General features: G+C 35.8%; 1 protein-coding gene across 1 annotated transcript; it reads left to right on the top strand.

Annotated features, from left to right (window-relative positions):
• Positions 1-3,689: 3,689 nt before the first annotated feature.
• Positions 3,690-10,201, top strand: LOC134813779 (low-density lipoprotein receptor-related protein 2-like). Its single transcript, XM_063821660.1, has 2 exons — positions 3,690-7,648; positions 9,987-10,201. The coding sequence occupies exons 1-2, from the start codon at positions 4,858-4,860 to the stop codon at positions 10,199-10,201; spliced, it is 3,006 nt and encodes a 1,001-aa protein (XP_063677730.1). The 5' UTR covers positions 3,690-4,857.
• Positions 10,202-21,762: the final 11,561 nt, after the last annotated feature.

A 21,762-nucleotide genomic window follows, 5' to 3' on the forward strand; every position in this document is an offset into this window, starting at 1 on the left:
ATTATGTCGGTGAGTTATTAATTTGAAGACGGGACGGTTTCATTCCATATTAATCATCACCTTATCAGACTTTATTTGAACGGGACATTAATTGGACTCTGGAGGCCATATACTAGTAGCGTTTATTTTAATGTCCGTTCAAATAACGTCTGTTCGTTTAGTATGCTCCGTCTAAGTCAAATAGTTTATTGAACACTTTCCCAAAATTATTCCACTACGAACTTATTATTTTCCAGATCAGACCACTTTTTGATTTCAGTTAATTTTGATTTTCCATCATCCGACTTAATTATTATTAACATTTTTACTGCTTAACGACTGCTTTTCTTGCTTACTGTATCAAAAATCGTCCAAAAAATTATTTGCTAAAGTTAGGTAAAAAACATCTAAAAAAGATAAAAAACTGTTTTTAATCTACAAAATAGATTGCCTACAAAATATTTGTACTCCTTTTTCAGAACCTATTTGGGAATTATGGAAAGCTTCTCTCCTAAACCTAGCAAACGAACCAGAGAAAGAAAATGAAACGGAAGGTCTTTTGAATGTCAACGTCGTTTTCAGACAAACTGGGGTAAAAAAGAATGGAACAGTTTGTGCGGATAAGTTTAATTGGTATTCAGCACACCAGTTTTGTCGGTATATTGGTGGATATGTCTTCGCAGATTGGGGGAGTCATCCGAGGAACATGAAATATATTTCTGAGTAAGTTTTAACTTTTGTTTTATTAGTGAAGGACCGATGGCGTGCCTGGTAAAACGCTCTAAAACCGCTATTGAGGTATTCACACTGCAATCACTTGGTTGTTTTTTTTTGAGACACCATACACAAATAAAAATATAAATAAAGCAACTAATCGAAATTTTGATATTTTTTAATCATTTTTATTGTTAAGATCTAAGCTGGAACAATTAAACATACCCATTATAATGAATAATGTGAGATGTACCAAGTTTGATGATGATGTTTCGAAGTGTACATCGTCCTTTATGAGCCACACACGTGACTGTGCATATAAAGATAACATTTGGCTTCGCTGCTTCAATAAGACAGGTATGATAATCAAATATCGAATATTAAACGCATTTTATTTGCTTTGGTAATGAAAAGATTAAGGAATTTATAACAATTGCTTTTTTAATTTTTGAGCACAGTGTTTTTCATGTCTTGGTTGTCAAACAATTTATAAAATACTAGCAGAAACCAATCGAACCCTAAAGTGGTGTCAAGAGACACCAATGTTTATTTATTTATTTAGTGATTTTGTCACCACTTTGGGGTTCGAATTTCGGGACTTAAAGTTCTTATTCCTTAGCCAATTTTTAATTTATTTATACTAGTCAAATGGCCATAAAAGCATTCGACCCAGTCAAAAATGATTCAATGGTATGTATATCTCTAACGTTTTTCGCGGAAACTCATGTTAAACTTAAAGTTGATGACGTGGTGTCAGTGAAATGGCAGATATATACACATGTACATACATATACAGGGTGGGCCAAAATTAACGTTGCATACCGTACCGCCGTGTTTCATATTTGAGACCTGTAACTTTGCAGTTTGCATGTGGTAAGCTGTAACTACTCATTCGAGGATTCCGTCGCATAAATTAATAATAAATAAAACCACACCCATATAACATTCAATCACCTATATTGTTTTTTTTCCGAACATGCTAGACGCCCAATTTTGTCAGATTTCTATGAAATGAAATGAAATGAAATGAGGTATTTATATCCCGCTCATATGATTAACCAACAACACAAGGAAGGTGGTTAACCATGTCAGAGCGGCTGACTGTGAGTGATGTGAGCAAATGTGTAAAAATGAACAAGAGTTCATTTTTGGCTGACATTGAATACGTGACGTGTTACTATGGTTGCAAAAATTCATGGCGACATTAAGTCTAAGTTGATGTTTATTGTTTATACACGCTCCACTGTTTCTTTTAACTGTTTCTTTTCATTTTTGCAATTGCTCTCTATTTCAGCTGACAAATTTTTTGATAACGGCCGGTTTTTCGTCGGTTCTCTATTCTTCTATTATGTTCTATAATTAGTAATTTTGCCCTGTTCTGCATCTTAAACCAAAGGCAAAAGCATGATTTTCTCGTAAATTTGCAACTTGAGTTCGAAATCTTTTACTTCTATTTGCTATGATTGTTGGAAACTGTAAAGCGCCCGCTGGTGGATATAATACATATCCTACTCGCCTCGCTGGCTGAATTCCGTATAACACTCGGGCCCAACGGGCCCTCCGGGCTATACGGGGATATGTCGTCCTCGGGCTGTGCGCCCTCGAGGACATATGTATATTATTTTGCTCTCCGGGCGCGGGCGATATAAATTTCCGCCCGCTTATAGGCTGCGTGGATATATATATATATGTATCTGACCTGAAAAAATGAGGCAAAACAAATATGAAATGACGAGGTTATCAAGCATTCTGTGTATCTCGTTAACAAAATTGATTAGGTGAGTATGTGACACGACACCTTAACTGGGCCGCCTTCACAATTTAATGAGGCTACCTAATCACCTGATCAGGTAAGCCAATCACCTGATCACAATTATAATGAACAAACTCGTTATGCTTCGTATCTCAGTTATCTGAGAAGCTATAACAACTGTCATTTTTTTCAGAACAAACGTTATTCGAATGGCCAAACACAATTCAATAAATTTGACTCGATCAGAACTATCAAATAATAATGCAATTGTCGGCCTGTCTTCTGAGGCAATGATACACGACTGGGTATAGTGAACTAGTCTTCAAAGGATTATCACAGGAACATGTAGATAACAATATATCCTGAGAGATAACAAAGTTAAGGTAACAGTATATAAGCCAAAGGTCCTATAATATAAACTAAAGGTGTAATATATAGAACTGGAAATATATAGCCTGACATTACTCTCCCCTTAAAAAAATCTACCTCCCTTCAAAGTGAATGCATAAAAACTTTATAAGATCCTATAAGTACTCAATAATCATATGAAATAGATATAAAGTCTCCCAGGATTAAATTCTCAAATATTGTCAAATAAATTAAAAATACGAATAACCCATGCGCATGGGAATTCAATAGTCAAAATAACTTATTTATAAAAATTGACTTAAAATTAGAAAAATATAAATTTTAATGATAAATCTGTTTTATCTTTCAATTCAATAATAAAATTGCATCCTTTCAATTACACATTCAAGTTTATAAATTTATAAATTGTGTGACCTATAACTGGTCGATTAGTCTATTTGGGGGCCTGACTACCCTCCCTGATCTGGTGGTTGTAGTTGTTGAGGGTTCTGTAGGTGGGGATGATGGTGCCGGCTGTAGAGCTGATGGGGCAAATACTGCACTCGTTGGCATGTTGAAAACATTGTTTGCAAATTATTGCCGATCTATCAGCGGTAAGTTACGCTGAGGGAGACTGTTATCAACATAAACTTTTCCTGCTGGTGCCTGAGGGTTTTGTACCGGAACTCATGAGCTACCCATAACCATAGAGGCATCCTGCTTTGTGCCCGCAGGCTGAATCTGGTCGTGATGACGTGATGAACTACCTTGGATTTTCCGGAAACGAAGTTTACAATTCCCCAGCATGATTTTCCAATCTTTTTGGAGATCTGGAAAATTTAATCCCATACATATTGGATTCATCTTGGGATAATCACCACGCTAGTAGTCTTGTTAGCCTGTTTCTGATAGCTTAGTCGAGATTCCTGCTTTTTGAGAATCTTGAGAGGGATGTTCTGCCTAAACAACCGTGTGTCTTGAGCTTCTTTTTGATTAACACCCAACCTATTGTCGATTGGCAAGTTTGCTGACACTCCGTAAGTAGCCTCGAAAGGAGAGAAATTCGAAGATTTGTTTTGAGTGTTATTAAACAACAATATAGCTTCTGGCAGGAGCTCATCCCATTGAGTAATAGGGATGCCTCTAGATAGACACATAGATCGCAAAATTGTTTTGAGGGACCCAATAGCTCTTGCTGCACTGCCATTACCAGCTGGATGATATGCAGAAGATTGGAGCATTTTGATTGCAAATTCTTCACATAGTTGTCTAACTTTGGTGCCATCGACATTACTTCCCTGATCTGATTGAAGTAATTTAGGTAGCCCATAGTAGCTAAACCATCTGCACCATAATGCGTCCACGACTGTCTCAGCCCGTGCATTGGGTAAAGCTATTGCTGTCATCAGCTTGGTAAATATATCTGTCACCAAAAGAAAGCTTCCGTTGCCTCTCCTGGACACAGGCATGGATGCTAGATCCATAGAAATCATCGAAGATCTTCTCAACCTCTCTATGATCCTGCACTGGTGCTTTAGGCTTAATAGGTCCATGTTTGCACTGTGTGCATGTTCTACAGTTGGAAACAAAGGACTCCGCAGTCCACTTGTTTTCTCATACCCCTCCAATAGAATCTTACAGATAGTATCTGGCAGGTATTATCGATTCCTGGGTGGCCTTGTCCGTGGTACTCTTGGATGATCTTTGTTCAAAGGATTATCACAGGAACATGTAGATAACAATATATCCTGAGAGATAACAAAGTTAATGTAACAGTATATAAGCCAAAGGTCCTATAATATAAACTAAAGGTGTAATATATAGAACTAGAAATATATAGCCTGACACAATAATGAACCCTAATTAAAAAAAAATGAACATGAATATTCTTTGATTTAAAATATTTCTCGAATGAGTACTAATAATAAGTCATAAGAAAAAGAATAACCTCAGTCGGGCAATCAGTGACTGAGCTATAAAGACCAACGTATGTAACATTACTTTTGGCCCACCCTGTATATATCGTCTCGTTTCATATATAATAACATTGCACGCATATCATAATGAAAAAATCAGTAAATGATTTTTCTTCCGTATCTCTTTTTCCAGATGACAATTCCAAGCAACAAACGTGTCAAAATCCTGAAAAGGAGGGGAAAGTATCAAACGAAGATTGCACCGTTTCTAAGATAGGCGGATTTTTGAAACGAGTTTGCTACAAGGAAAAAGAAAATTGGTACTACCACAAGTGTGCAAACTCTGACATTAATTACGAGCAAGGTGGCACACTTAACATGATCACTGGTAGCTACACAATTTCGAGTGTCTCCACCCTCTGTGAAGATGACCCGTATGCTTATCAGGCGTGCGGATTTAACTCAAAAACAACAACTGGAAGCCACGCTTTCCTCTGTGGAGGCTATTTCAGCTACGATTCCGAACAAGGAGTGGCACACTTTCAAAAGTGTGACCTAGATTGTGAGAACAGTGGTATACGAGATTTGACTTCGCAACCCACTGCGGTAACATTAACAGTGTTTTCTTTGTCTGCCCGTTTTAGTGAATTATCAGTTTGCGATGATAAATGCGACTCCGAAAAGTGTGTTGATGAAAGCATTTGTAACGGGTACACGTATGGTCTTTACTGCCCTGGGCGGTATGTACCTCCAAACTGGATCTGCGATGGTCAGAAAGACTGTGAAAATGGAGAAGACGAATCTAATTGTGATATTATAGATAAAACCAAACAAACTTGCATCAAGTTCAAAACAGACCAGATCGCACCCTTGCCCACTCACATCAGGTGCAGTGTGTTTAAATTTGATCAGTATATGGACACATTCCCCTACTGTTCAAATTTCCAAGATCAAACAAATTGTTCTGATGTGGGCAGAATCGGTGGTTACTGTTATGTAAACGGGTTTTGGTCGAGTGTGTCCAAGTATGTTGTCTGTGATAGTGCGTTGATGCAAGGTCAAATAGTGTCCTTGTGTGATGATTATCTGGATGGGGAGTGTTTGTCTGCTCCGGGTAAATCTACAAACTGTATCATTCACAAACACAAACTTTGTGATGGGGTAATTGACTGTGGTGACAGTAGTGATGAAATTGCCGACACATGCAAAATAACAACAGGTGAATATTTTCAATGTTATCGCAGTTTCAATCCTGCAAAATTAATGGAGATACCTTTCTCCTGGATACTGGACAACCAGGTCGATTGCACTAACGGTCAGGATGAACAGACCTTCGGCCTAATAAAAGAGTGCGGGGTAAATGAAACCTTTAGAATGGTATACGGCAAAAGAACTTGTCCAGACGTATTTCTGTGTCCTGGAGATGTAAACGGAAACAACTTAGTTGAGTTTGATCTTCTTTGTGATGGTGTTCCTTCCTGTGAAGTTGAAGAGCAGGTTTGTGCTTTGTCTCGAGATTTCCCGAGAATCACAAAGACGGCAGAGGTGGGAAACTGCTCCGTACGAGATTTGTGTACAATTGTGGAACGACCTAAAAATACAGGATGTCAAATTAAGAATTTTGGAGGGCCGTCAGAGGATGTTTTTGGTGTAGAGATAATGTTAAATGTCCCCGTTGCCAAAGTGAATTGCAGTCGTCTGTTTGGTGAGTATTATGTTTTCCTGAGTTGCATGGGATTGTGTTTAAACTCGACGTGTCCTCTGGACGCAAGACCTCTTGAACATAATATATGTCCTTATTCATTTTCTGATCGGGTGTATACCCTCGCTAAAAACTCTTACCTTACTTTTGTAACCATGACTGAGGAGGGTAAATATGAAAATACTCACTTTCAATGTAAAAACAAGAGATGTGTCACCTACAACCAAGTATGTGATCTTGTTGATGATTGTGGGGACATGTCAGACGAACAGGCCTGTACTAACCACATGGTTTGCAAGAACACCCAGGACAAAATAAACGTTAAAGAACATCTCATAGCCCCATCGCAGAAGTGTGACGGAATATTTGATTGCTTCGATCTATCGGACGAGTGCAATGAGTCCTGCGGAAAGGAAATCCTTGAAAGCTGGTACTTGAAATTGACATGCTGGATACTGGGAATTTCAGCTGCTGTACTGAACATAATAACGACCATTAAGACAGCAAGTTCCATTAAAGACAGCGGGACTGGAAATATGGTTTCCACCCGAATACTCGTTTGTCTCATAGGATTCGGAGATTTTCTAATTGGGGTATATCTAATAGTACTGTCCGTGTTCGACAGTTTTATTCATGGTAAAGATTACTGCAGGAGACAACCTGAATGGTTATCAGGGTACACTTGCGCTTTGTTGGGAGTGATAAGCACCATAGGATCACAGCTGTCTCTATTTGCTATGACGTCCTTGAGTCTTATCAGAGTGTCAGGCATTGTGAATAGTTCCCTTTCTGCTCCCAAACGAGTGAACAAACGATTGATGTTAAAAATAGGTTTGATAGTTCTAGCAGTGGTTACTTCTGCTCTTGCAGTAGCTCTTACACCACTGGTTCCTGCATTTGAGGATTATTTTGTCCAAGGCATGTTCTATGATCCTGAATACAAAATATTCATCGGTTTTCCTAACAAAGTCAAGCATCTTGAGATCCTTGGAGCCTACTGCAAAAATGAAAGCTTTTCCCCAGACATGTCGTGGTCAGAAATTGGTAGTAAGGTTGATAACATGTTCAGTAAAGATTATGGCAGTATGAGTAGGAGTGCTGTACACTTCTATGGGAATGATGGCGTGTGTCTGTTTAAATATTTTGTCCGAAGTGACGACCCTAGAAGATCAAGGGGAGCTGATGATACAAGTGTCATCGACGACAAAGAAAATGTTATGGTATGGCTTATGTTAGGTATCAACTTCTTCTGCTTTGTAGTGATTACACTGTCCTACACGGTGATCAGCATTAAAACTTGGAGATCTGCTAAAAGCAGTGGACAAGATGAAAATCCAGAGATTGTCCGCCAAAATCGAGCATTGCAAAGCAGGATATCGATTTTGATAGGGACAGATTTTGCTTCTTGGGTGCCATTTATTATTATAAGTGCCCTACATAATGGAGGTAAGATAGACTCCACTGATTGGTACGTGCCCTTTGCAATGATAGTGCTACCGATCAATTCTGTGATCAATCCATTGCTTTATGACAATTCAATTCGAGATTTCTTTGGTTGGATTATTTCAGGACTGTATACTTTTATCCGAGAGTCCAGATTAATGAGATTTGTTCGAAAGACAAGACCAAACAATAAAGAAGACAGCAAATCGGGAAGGATAGCAGAAAGCACTTTTGCCATTTCTGACACACGAGGCAATTTAAGTCAGACTGTTCATAATTCTAGCGAACTTAGTGCTCAGACAAAAACCAGGTTTGTTGTTGATGATTCCCAGAAGTTATAAATCAGGGAACGATGATCGGATGATTACAAGTTGATTTATTTAAATTATTGTCAAAAGTTTGGGTGGAATTTAGTTAAGTGCACGATTAGAAACCTTTGGCCCTTGTTTATCATCATAACTGGATCATATTATTTTAACGATTTGATTGATATTCGTTTGTTAAATGAAGTTTTTTATAATTAAGAATAAGCTTCTTAAACCATTTTGATCGAAGTTACTTCCATATTTGTAGGGCCCTTTCATAATTTTTTGTCGTGATCTAGGCGAGTGACTTAGTGAAAGTCTTTAGTGTTACTAGCAGGAACCCGTATAATCCTAAAATGGTGTCAAGAATCAAGAGACTAAAATAATTATTACCTAATTAATTCGCGTTTTTGACACCACTTGGGGGTCCAAATTTTGGGCTCTAAAACTCCTATTCCTTGACCAATTTTTTATTTTTTCATGCTGATTTGAAGGCTATTAAAGCATTTGACTCAGTCAAAAAGGTTTCAGTTGTATATCTTTTACGGTTTTTGCGGAAAGTCACGTTAAAGTTGATGCCCTGGTGTCAGTAAAATGGTACGGATAAACACATCCATATATATCGTCTCGCTTTATATATAGTAAGATATGATTATAAAACAATAAAAGATGATCTTAACAAATCGATTTCAAGCCAACTAATAGATTGAGGTTTAACGAAAATATAGGACATCAAACTTTGTGTAGCACTGCACCACCTGGAACAGGAAATGCACACTCAGACCTATAATAATGGGCAACGTTACTATAATTGGTCTCTCAAAGTCCGTAAAATTTCTTGGTGTGATTATGGATCGGAAACTCAACTTCAACGATCAGTTGTGGAACACAACAAGAAAATTGAAAATAATCTTGTGCGAGGGTAGGGACCCAGATGTCGTTTCTAACCCAAATAAACTTTAAGGAGGCTTCTCATCAGTAGCCGCACCTCCTTACTCGGTTTCTGAACTGGAATTCTATGGGCTTCCAGACGGCCAGACCGAGTATTACCATCCCATCCTTCTAGAGTTCATCACAAGTAGCACCCACCTTGAAGATCTTTGACACCCAGACACACCCCATTGGCGAACAAACTTTGGATATAATCTTACATGCTCCCGAAGGAATCCCTGGTTTATGGTCTTTCTCATCGTCACCAGCACTTTCACTAGAGTCAAGATTTTGTTGTGCCAATTTAACTTTTTAAGGGTCAAAGGAAAAGTCCTGCATACTTTGAAAAATATGCTTACAGTAATAGATTTCACTCTCAAAGTGGTGCAACATGCAAGAATGGAGAATCTGGAAAAAAAAATTTGGAAAATTTGTTTTAAGGAATGAATTCTAGCAATTATTCTATTATTATTTATGCACTGTATAAAAAGTGTATATTCTGTGTAAAAAGTAGATTTATATTCTGATTTGATAGTATTAGCATAAAGGCATTTTTATACAATTTGAAAAGTTGTTCATGTATTTTACCATTAACAATTTGTGGCTAATACCGAGCAATTTATTTATTTATTGCACGAGTATGAATATTATACATTTCAGGCGTCTGAAATCTAATCGGAATTCGTAATATAATCAAAATAAAAACAAAATCCAACCGGTTCACATTCAGTATCATATACCACAATGCAAAATATTTATTCAAAACACGATCAAATTGAATAAGATCTGAAAATCTCGCGAGATAAAACAACATATTATCAGTCACTCTGCTTGCGTCTCCGTTTCTATCAACAGAACTATAGGAGGATGAGACTGAACCCTTTGTCTTCTCTCAGGCACCACAACTTCAAAATCATACTCTGTAGCGGTTCCATCCTGGTCTAAATCTACAGTTAGCAGGTTGTTCTGCTCCCCGTCCTCTCCTATAGGGAGGTTTATGAGAAACGATTGTCTGGAAGTGGATCTATTGGAGAATGTGGGAGATCCGTGTGAGTTTATGGTGACCGGTCCAGGACTTGTTCTAGTTCTTGTACTGAGAGGTGAGGAATGAACTGATGATGCGTTAAGAGATGTGCTGGAGGATTGTTTCTCAATCACGAAAGTAGCGGATATCCGCCTCTTTTGGGCCGAATGACATTGGGATCACTGTGGTCGGAGACTGGGTGGGTTGTGTTGTTGATGATGATTTCTGGAAGGGTCGGAGAGGGATCTTCATTTGACTCCAACAACTCCATTTTCTGTGGAGGTATATTGATGAGTGAACATTTTCAGCTTAAGAAGCTACCAATAGCTACCATGTAAATACACCAATAAAGGATTCGGTCTCCCAACAAATCAATCCTATCCTCGCCACTGCCACATATTAGTAACTTACCTTTTCGAGAAGATTATGTATTGTACCAGGCTCTGGTTCATTCATTGAACTTTCCTCATCTTCTTTGTTAGTAGAGGTATGACTAGAGGGTCTGATCGAAAAGATTGTAAATAAATAGAAGCAGCTGTCTCTTGGTAAGAAACCACATAGCAGTTAGCTTATTTACAAAGTTATAAATTTATAATAAGCAATTGGTATTTCAATTACATATTTTACCATATCATAGATCATGACTGTAGTGCAACGATTTAGAATTGGCAGTTAATATTTCTCATTGTAATAATAGAGGGCGTCACGATATTTTTACTTAAAAAACTAGGAACTCTGAAGATATTTCAATTATAACGCGTTTATGACCATTGACCATAGTATCGAATAAATGCGGTCCGGTAATGATTTGATTGGTTTTTATGTGTATTTTGATTGACTTTAATGAAAATGTCTAAAAATCGCCAATTCTAAATCATGATCAGTGTACTATAATTTACCTGGTCCAAGCTCTACTTATCCTTCTAAGTGTCGCTGCTTGTGCAACTGTCTTTTGCATCGTAATCTTCCTCTTTTGCTGAAATTGTGATATCACAGTTGCAGTTATAAAATGTTATCGGAAGATGGCGATTTAAACGTGATCCTAGTAAGTCAGATTAAAAGTAAAATACCAGAAATCAAATGAAATGGATATCTATAACTCTATAATAAATGATCAAAATTATGGAATGAATATTGAATCCAAACCTCTTCCAGCACATTAGAGACTTTGCGGACATGTTCTGAGTTTTTAATGAAACTTTGTGACCTCTCTAGCATAATCTCAGAGTTAGCATAGATCTGAAAAGTGAAGTGCAGTTTGATGACCTAATCAGCTCGAATTCGAGAAAGTCATAAAACTAAAAGCAATGAAATTCGAGTATATCAGAAGTGTTCAAATACCTGAGCGAATGCAAGAATAGCATTTTTGGTAGCCATGCCCTCGTATTTTGCTCGAAGAATATTCATTTGTCTTCGTGAAGCCTCAGCATAAGCATTAAAGGCATAAGTGAATAATGCAAATCCAAAGATAATAGAGACTACAAGTGCCATTGCTTGGATAAAATTGTAGAACTGAAATATATCAAGGATATGGTAGAAAGAAATCAAAATTATCATTGCTCAATGATTATTTTGCTTAGCCTTTTTTGAGGCTGATGCTTCTTTGTGCGATTTAATTACTAGGATACGATTCAAACTTAAAGTCAAATTGACTATTCAGATTTTTTTTAAATGACCTGATGTTGATTTGATGCACTGGGCATGAAATAGTCCCCGAACCCTATTGTTGTTAATGATACAAGAGCATAGTACAAGCTCTGAAACCAGCTCCAGGATTTAAGGTTCTCATCTTGGTGGTTGGAGCTCCCCGCGTACGATGCTTCATATACAGTTTCTGAAAGTGAACAATGTATAATTGTTATAGCGCAAACTGGAGATTAATATAAGAATATAGATCTTTAAATTCTAGTTAATGACAGCTTTATCAAGTCTAATTACATATCAAGATAGAATTGAAAATTGATATCCTCATACTAGAAATCTTTAATGCCACTTCTAAAGATTACTGATCAATGTTCATTTAACCACTCACGCGTATAAGCAAATATAAAGCCAGCCACCAAAGCACCCACTATCAAGTACTTGCTGACCAGTTCCAGATACATTAGCGATTTAGCACTTAAACAGGTCTGAGACCTCCAACAGGAGTCTAACCGTTCTGCTAGATGTGCTATGTACTGCCCTGAGGGGAGTCAAGATTCAATATCTCCCGCAATCAGACAACGAACTTTCTATGAAATCTTTATACATTTTCAAAGTAATCAAGAACAACTCCAATTCAAAAAAAGGATGATATATATATATGGACACGTTCATTGAAGTTTGAGGATATTGGTAAATATTAGTGACCCTACTAAATGGCACGATGATGTAAAATGTGTCACACTATAAAACTATATAAACCCTCAATGGTTAGGATAATCGTTTCATCCTCTAGATAAACTTTGTCGCATAACGATATCTTTATCAGACGATAAGATATCGCTTAAATGCGGCCGGCAGTGAGTTGTAAACTTTGTCACACTATAAAAATGTGACAGAGTTTATATGGACCCCTTGTTGCCGTGTTTGACCAAATTTTCGAATTTCAAATTTATTGGATAGTTGCATATGACTATTATCTACATATTTAGCGACTTTTTTCGTTAAATGGTAGCACCATGTAAACTCCGTCACACATTTAAGAAATTTATATGAGGGATGTTTATGACATCCTGACAAGAAATGCCGAATAGTCTAGCATTATTTTGTGAGCTGAATGTGTTTGAAATTGTTCACATATTTCATTGTTATAGGCAAATACAAATACAGAAGGCAGAAATAGGTAAATTTCGTCACATAAATTTGTATGATATCTCAACATGTGTGAAATTGAGTAAATATTAGTATACCAACTTAAACACCCTATATTACGTACTATGGATCAATTAACAATATTTCAACCATACGCCGGTCATATAAATTATTATATGGCAGTGATATGTTAACATTGGCAAAATTTCAACACCTGAACAGGGTAAAAATTTGTAAATTTCGTCACAAAAAAATATTATAACTTTATTTGCTCCGTGTTGGCAAAATAACTAATTTATCGACATAGTGATGGTGATAAAGTAACATTATATACTAATTGAGGTATGATTCTTCAAAATACGGGCAAGAAATGTAAATTTCGTCACATCAGCCATAGCATTAGTTAGATAGATTTTCTTTCATATCAACTGCCCTTATTATAGCTAGAATGGATTTATACAGGAAATATAGAAACCCATGCCCATTTTTCATCACATTGAAATTATACTGTTGGGGCAGGAAAAGTAAATTTCGTCACATTTCGGTAAATTAGTGATATCAAACTCAGCATTGTTAAACTTGGGTTCTGATTTGCTGAAAAATAACCAACCAATAATTCCTGGAAGAAAATTGAATTTTAACTGAGGTATGGTTCTTAAAAATAGGGGCAAGAAATGTAAATTTTGTCACATACGTAATTTTAAAATTTAGATAGATTTTATTTCCTACCAATAGTCCTTATTATAGTCGGAATGGATTTATACAAGAAATGTAGAAACCCATGCCAATTTTTCATCACATCGAAACTATACTGTTGGGGCAGGAAAAGTGAATTTCGTCACATTTTAATAACTTAGTAAAATTAAACTCAGCATTGTTAAACTTGAGTTTTAATTTGCTGAACAATAACTCAATAACCAACCAATAATTCCTGGAAGAAAATTGAATTTTAACCGAGGTATGGTTCTTCAAAATAGGGGCAAGAAATGTAAATTTTGTCACATACGTCATTTTAAAATTTAGATAGATTTTCTTTCATATCAATAGTCCTTATTATAGTTAGAATGGATTTATACAGGAAATATAGAAACCCATGCCAATTTTTCATCACATTGAAATTATACTGTTGGGGCAGGAAAAGTAAATTTCGTCACATTTCAGTAACTTAGTAAAATTAAACTCAGCATTGTTAAACTTGAGTTCTATTTTGCTAAACAATAACCAACCAATAATTCCTGGAAGAACATTGAATTCTAACCGAGGTATGGTTCTTCAAAATAGGGTCAAGAAATGTAAATTTCGTCACATACGAGTACGTCATTGTAAAATGTAGATACAATTTCTTTCACGTGAACAGTCCTAATTACAGTCCGAAATGATTAATACAGAGATACAGGAAATATAAAAACCCCTGCCCATTTTATAATGTATGTAATATGTTAATCACAGACTATTTCATTCTATAATCATTGCTTCCAAATTTAACCTATTTATGATGTCTTATCATTTTGTGACGATGTTTACATCAACTGCCCTATACTTGAATCAACTGTATCCGTGTATCGTCCTTATATAGATTTTACCCGCAAAATGTAACCTATTTACGATGTCGTATCATTTTGTGACGATGTTTACATCAACTGCCCTATACTTGAATCAACTGTATCCGTGTATCGTCCTTATATAGAGTTTTCCCGCCTTCCACACCAAAATCAGATATAAATGATTTCGGAAATTCACCCAGAATTTCAAATTACATATAATGTGACAGAATTTACATCATTTCCCAATAACCAAGTGCATGTATTAGCTAACTTTTAAAAACAACATATTTTAGGGCTATGATTGGCAGAAGAACCATCAAATAATGAGTTGAAAGGGTTTTGAGGACACCTCACAGTAGAAATGAGGTCTCGTATTCTGAGTGTGACAAAGTTTACGAAATATTACCTTAAAGCCGTTCGATCCGTGCCCTTTAACCAATGTTGTATCATAATTGTTAGATTGACCTAATCTACTATATTTCAGACCAAGGAATGATAATTGGGCAGCTATGGTAAACAATGTCACAAAAATGTGACATTTTTTACATTATAGTGCCTAAAAGCAATACATTTTATTTCTGAGCAGTGCATATGGGAGTATGGGTCACATGGCTAATGTTCAGAACTTATGAACACGCTAGATTGAGTGATGCTAAAATTAAGCCACTATCGTCGAAAACGCTATTTTAGAAATTTACCAATATCCTCAAACTTCAATGAACGTGTCCATATATAGTTTTAATTATTGTAGTCATGGGATTTGTTACGTTTGGGTTTTCTGTACAAACACGATAATTTAAACTTCTAAAAGTTTATTTTCAATGATCGTCCTTTGAACCACTCACAGATGTTTACTTTGTATTGCATGTAATTTTCCAGCTATAAGTAAAAGTGTATAAGTATTAAGGTGTTTAAAAATTTAAAAGGCTAAAATACTCACCGTTAGAGCCAATAACGACAATGTACAAAGGAACCCCAAAAGAAGCGTATATCATACAAAACAACTTCCCCAGAAACGTCTTAGGGTGCGTGTACCCCCATCCTGACGGGATGGAACCATTTTAATCACCATTTCGAAACGAGCGAAATGTTATTGTTAATGGCCGAACTGTCGGTTAATAAATGCTTAATAAGTTAATATGGCATATGGCCGATGGTTCAAAATATATCCAAGTACAAGTTATATTTACAATAGTGCAATCATCGAGAAATTAAGCTAGAGTTGGTGCCATTGTAAATCGGACCTCTGATTCCCCTAAACTAATCACAACACTACAAATCTATTAAATTTATCGAATATTGTGTAATGGGATGGAAGTACTTTAACCAGGTGTAGCCAGGCCACAACCCTAAACCCTGGCTCAATAATAATGACTCGTTTTAATTCTTAATGAAAAGCTCGAATAAAAAGTCTCCTACTGTAAATCTGTGTTACCTACTGTTGTAATGACCGAGACACTGAAGTCAAAGCTGCTCCAGAAGCTAAGAGGTTGTTTGTTAAGTGCACATTGTAACTTTCCTATTCTCAGTATCCTTGCCATCTTCTCTGCAGAAATCAATATCAATTAAAGTTTGAGTTATGTGTAAAACTGTGCAGCTTTTCTGCAGAGAATATTAATCAAATCGATTCCGTCATCTATCTATACTGCTGTACTTATTAACAATTAATGTATATATTGCAGTTGCGCTTCATGTTCATTTAACAAAACTATTCTGAATTGATAATAGTGGCTTTTACTTACCTCGGTCATTGAGAGGAAGTTTAGAAGAATAATTCCCAAATACACTGATCATTTCTGCTGACCAGGCATCTATCGTCTTGTCTGAAAAGGTTAATCAGGTGTGGGTTTTAATTAATCGTTTCTTAACATTAAGGTCATCAGTTTTAAGCGTGAAACCTAATCAATTTTGATACATATTCATTGATGGCTAGCTTGAAAGGATATAAGTCTCACTAAAGCTTTAAACTACTAAGAGTCTTACTTAGAGGAATATTCAATATGCACAAATAACTCTGAAACCACAACACAAACCTGTTCCCTGAACCTGGAAGTGCGTAAAGAAGAAGTAGCCGAGTGCTAAGTAGAGGAAGTTAACAAGGGTATAGGATATAGTTCTCCACAGGACCTTTAATCTGACACGGTGCGTTCTGTACCAGAGTCTTAGACGTGTGAATCTGGATATTGAGGATAATATTGCTAATTAGTGCTAATTGTTACTAATTAGTACCGATTAGTGTTAACAAGAGTATAGGAGACAGTTCTCCACATTCCACAAGACCTTTAATCTCACACGGAGCGTCCACTTGAGAGTCCAAATTTCGGGACTTAAAGTTCCTATTCCTTGGCCAATTTCTTATTCCTTCATACTAGTAATAATTAGTATAAATGCAAAAGTGCACTTTCATACAATCACTACTATAGAAAGATAGAATGGAAACAAGAAAAGTATTTAATAATATTCTATTTTTACCTGATCTTAGTAACTTTTTCATCATCTGAATCTTCTCTTGAGTTAGCTCGTTCCAGCTCTTTTAGTCGCTGTTGGAGTTCTTCTTTGCTTATTCTATTCAGTTCTGTCCTGAAGTCTGAAAATAAGGAATCAGATATTACTCGTAATATAGTAAATTAATTACCCTTGAATAGTGTTTATTATTCCTTGTAAACAGAATCAATTCTGTCAGAATTTGAAACATTTTTCAGTGAAATTGATCAATCAAGAACAACAACAACAATGAAGACAAAAAAACAATTCTACGAAATAAAGTTAGGGATCTAGCTAGCCTAGAGAAAGGATATGAAAAAGTGCTACCTTACTCGGGATTATTATAACCGGGATAAAGTGGTGGGTTTTGGAAGATTCCGCCATATTTTTCCCGGTCAAAAATTTTACCAGTCATAAAAAAACCCGCCGACTCAGATTATGGGGTTCCAAGGGGGTGGTGATCATCATATTTTACCTGAAGTCTCATATGTGCTAGAGAAGACTTTTGAAGCAGTGGATGGAGGGCTGTAACTTTATTGGCGGTTGCTACCATAATTTCGTTATAAAAATCACAATTTGGTTTTAGAAATCAGATTTCAGGGTGGACCGTGATTCTCACTTTTCTTGCCCATGAAGTGAGTAAACTGTGCCACTATTTCATGCAGGTCCACGGTGGATTGATTCCTGGAACAGTTGAAGATGCAAAGCCAAGACGTTCCCCAATACCAAGCGGTGGGCAGGAAATTAAGCTCCGGCTGACCTTCAGAGCAATAGCCCCATTAGCGGACAAAATGAAAGTCTTGTTAAGACAACAATACAACTTCGAATTTGACGGTCAGCAGCAGGGGGATATCAATAATGATAATGGAGGGGACATTAGCGATAATGAGAATGAGAATACGCTTTAATGAAGATTTGACTTATTATTGCTATAGATTTATTTTCCTTTAAATACTAGACGTGTCTTTTTTTCTATTTCTGAGTAATATCAGTAAATGTAAATTGAAATAACTTCTTTAACAAGTAACAAAAACAGAAATTTCGGTTGAAAATTTGTTGACCTCTGAAAAAAAACTTGAAAGGTCGGCCACCGGTAAATACATGACCGGGATAATTTGGCGGGTTTTGGGAAATTCCGTCATATTTTTCCCGGTTATTAATTTTCCCAGTCATAAATTAACCCGCTATAATATTCCCGAGTAAGGTAGTTTAAAGCGGCTTACAGAGGGGGTCTGGCTTACGTAATCTGTGAACGTAAGCCTTATTTGGAATAAAACTGCTCACCAAGGTTAACAGTAACGTTAGCATTGACAGGCGGTAACTCTGGATTATTGTTCCCATCAACAGTAACAAACTGTACTGATTTAATGTCACCAGAACCTGCAAGTAACGTGCTTACAGTTTAACGCTCCTGGTTCTTTTGAAAATGTCACTTAATTTAGTCGATTAGTCGAATAAATAAACAAGTGTGTGATGTAATAGGACCGACTGGGTGACTCTTGTAGTCCGAATCGAAAATGAGGTGTTTCGGACAATATAGTTGTAGTCGTATCTTAACAATATAGTTGTAGTCGTATCTTAACAATATAGTTGTAGTCGTATCTTAATAATATAGTTGTAGTCGTATCTTAACAATATAGTTGTAGTCGTATCTTAACAATATAGTTGTAGTCGTATCTTTATAAATCATTAGCCGGATATTTTCTATCGAAACCTGTAAATCAAAAAGGCTATAGATAGCATTAGCTATAGTTATACTTAAATACGGACTATGTTATGTGTTAGTCATTTTTATAATTATTATTTATTTTCCATTTATCAGCATTACTAATTATTATAATAATTATTAATTACTACCTTCCTGAACGTGTTTAATAACAACCAGAACGGGAGGAGGAGCCTTAGTTCTCTCATAATACCGGTAACTAACCAACATCTTTGGGGATTGATTACAATCAGGGAAACAATATGAACAAACTATGAAACTATGTAAGTGTGTGCCAAGGTTTAAAATGATTGATGTCTCGGGACAAATTGAGAGTCTCCACTCAGTTTTTCAAACAAATAGTTGTCAACGTTTCGGCCCACGTCTTTTCCCCAAAACATCAATCATATGATCGACCCACTCGCAAAAGAGCGAAAACAGATTATTATAAAGTTTAAAATTATGATAGCAATACTCTGTGATACTAACACCTCCAATGTAATGTGTGATACTAACACCTGCAAAAATGTGTGATGCTATAACACCGTACCAATTATGTACTACATATTTTCCAAGTATGAATGACAACCAAGACCGGATTGCGGCACATGATCTTAATGGGAATAAAGAAATAAAGCATAAAGCATAGCTGATAAGCATAGATAAATTCTCAATTGATTGGTTTTTATCAATGAATGATTGATGGAATTAGTGTTTTTATTCACCATTCGGCATTCACTATTATCAATTATGTATCGTTTGTGAATGATATAATACAAATATAGGCTATCAGTATCCGATGCAGTTTGATGAACAACTATATGATAGATTTTGATCGATGGATCTGTTCTTTTTCTTACCAGAGGTTGCGGGTGAGATCTTGTCCATAAATTTTAGTAGTTTAAAACATAATGTCCTTAAACAAATTTGTGTCGAAAACAAAATCAGCGGATAAATTTAGTGCTGCAGTATTTTGAGTGGCTTCATGTAAAGCCAGTATGATCTCAAGTCTGCTCATGTAATTGATTTCTATGACATGTGTTTTCCAACGACGAACGTCTTTTTCCTTGACCAAGCCGTCAATAACTGCATTAGTGAACATTACCAATGGCAATATTTTTCGTCGATCTATATTACACGGAAGAGTAACTTAATTGAAATTACTTAGCCGTTTTGGTTAAACTAAACCCTCGCAGATAATCATAATGGAATATTTCAATAACACCACCTTGCAGGGTTAAAGCAAGATACGTGCTCAGCGTTTATGTGTAATTCAAATTTATTGTTAGGGATTTATCCATGAGAGATAATTATTGATAATTTAATCACTAAACATGACATAACTGTCAGTCAAGCATTCAGTTACAATAGATCTGAATATATAACTGGTAATGAAATCCTTTCAGACACGCATCAGTGATTAAAAAATCAGCTTCCAGTATTAACTTATCAAAGCCAACAATCACAGTCATATGTCAAAACATTAACAAGTATGACAATAAAAATTAATAATTGATGACACGCTATTGAATTTGAAAAACAAAAATGAGTTTTACAGCTGTACGGTTTTAATGGTAAACAGACAAAATGTACATATATCTATATATGTCCGGGAAAATTCCATTATGCTTCATTTTAAAGCATTACAATTGCAGTACGTGCACGATTTTAATTACTATTAGTCTGGTAGCTGGACGGTAAATCCTATTGTATTTGTAACTATCCAACTATGTAATGAAGGGAATTAGTTCAACAATCAACTACGTCATATATAAATATTCACTACTCCAAAACAATTAGAGTTAGACTACTCGTTTTCATTACTGAGAATATCAAAAATATTCATGAAATATAACAATACAAAACTTAATTAGATAAATTCTGATGATGAAAAGTTTAACTGTATAAGCATGAAAGAGAGACCGAATTTTCATGGAAATTAATTTCACCTGATTATAAATACTCAAGTAATTACAGCGTATGTAACTAACTAAAACAGTAAACACGACATTGTCAAGCTTTAACGACGCGTCTTATTTTCTAATTCTAAATTTTCCGGGAATTAACGGAAAATACAACGTATAAAAGGTTCACGAAGAATCCGTTTTTGGCAGTTAATAAATAGAATACATGGTTGCGTTTATCAAGTTTTGTCAAGGACCACAATACGACCGACTGACTGGAGCTACGTCGGGAACAACAATTCATTTGCATTTCCAGTTTGATTATCAACTAAAATATTATTTTTAGCATCACTACGTTTCAATACATATCCTGAATTCATAAAAAATTCTTAGTGAAGTAAAAACAAAGGTTGTAAAATTTGGGAAGAATATCTGTATAATTCATTAAATTCTTAATGGAATAAAAATTCGTAAAACACGTAAAATACCGTGTTAATTGGTTTACCGCGGACGTGTGCAGTGCTTTCTAATGTAATTTTTTGAAGAAATGGTGCATTTGCATTAAAAACAATGGATGAATACCATACCTATTAATAAGTTACTTCCCCAAGTGTTGACGAGTAGCTATATCTATAGATGGGAAATGATACAGAACAAATTATTGACTGAGTAGATTATGCGACCTATAGTAAAGTAATTCGTCAGTGAACGATCCGTACACAGTAATTACCTAATCCTTTATCTTTTCTTTTATGCTTTTAAGGTAAGGCCACGGTCCTTTCAATTTCGGGACAAAATTTACGACGACATGACACGGCGGTTGTAGACGCAGAGTCGTAGACCCCACGAAGAATGAAGACGATATATGTCCAAAAAGTTTGAAAAGTTCTGATGTACGTTAAAAATTATGTCCGTTCACGCAATGTCCGGTAAATGTCCGGTCAAATAACGTCGGATGAGATACTTCTTTCTTGCTGCATTCTTTACCACTACTAACTGCTTATATCCATTTGTAGCTGAGTTATTTTTAAAGGATTGACTAATCATCTACAATAATCAGTTCTTTATTCTTGCTATTGATTATATAGCTTAATTATTGCTTAATCATATAGCTTCAAATATCATATACCTTCGTAAAGTCGACAAACTAAGCTTAAGATAAAATAATATGTATTTCAAAAATTCAATTAAAAATAAAACAGAGCAAACATCCGAATA

This window comes from Bolinopsis microptera, chromosome 4, assembly GCF_026151205.1.
Source record: "Bolinopsis microptera isolate Bmic1 chromosome 4, MBARI_Bmic_1.0, whole genome shotgun sequence".
Lineage (NCBI taxonomy): Eukaryota > Metazoa > Ctenophora > Tentaculata > Lobata > Bolinopsidae > Bolinopsis > Bolinopsis microptera.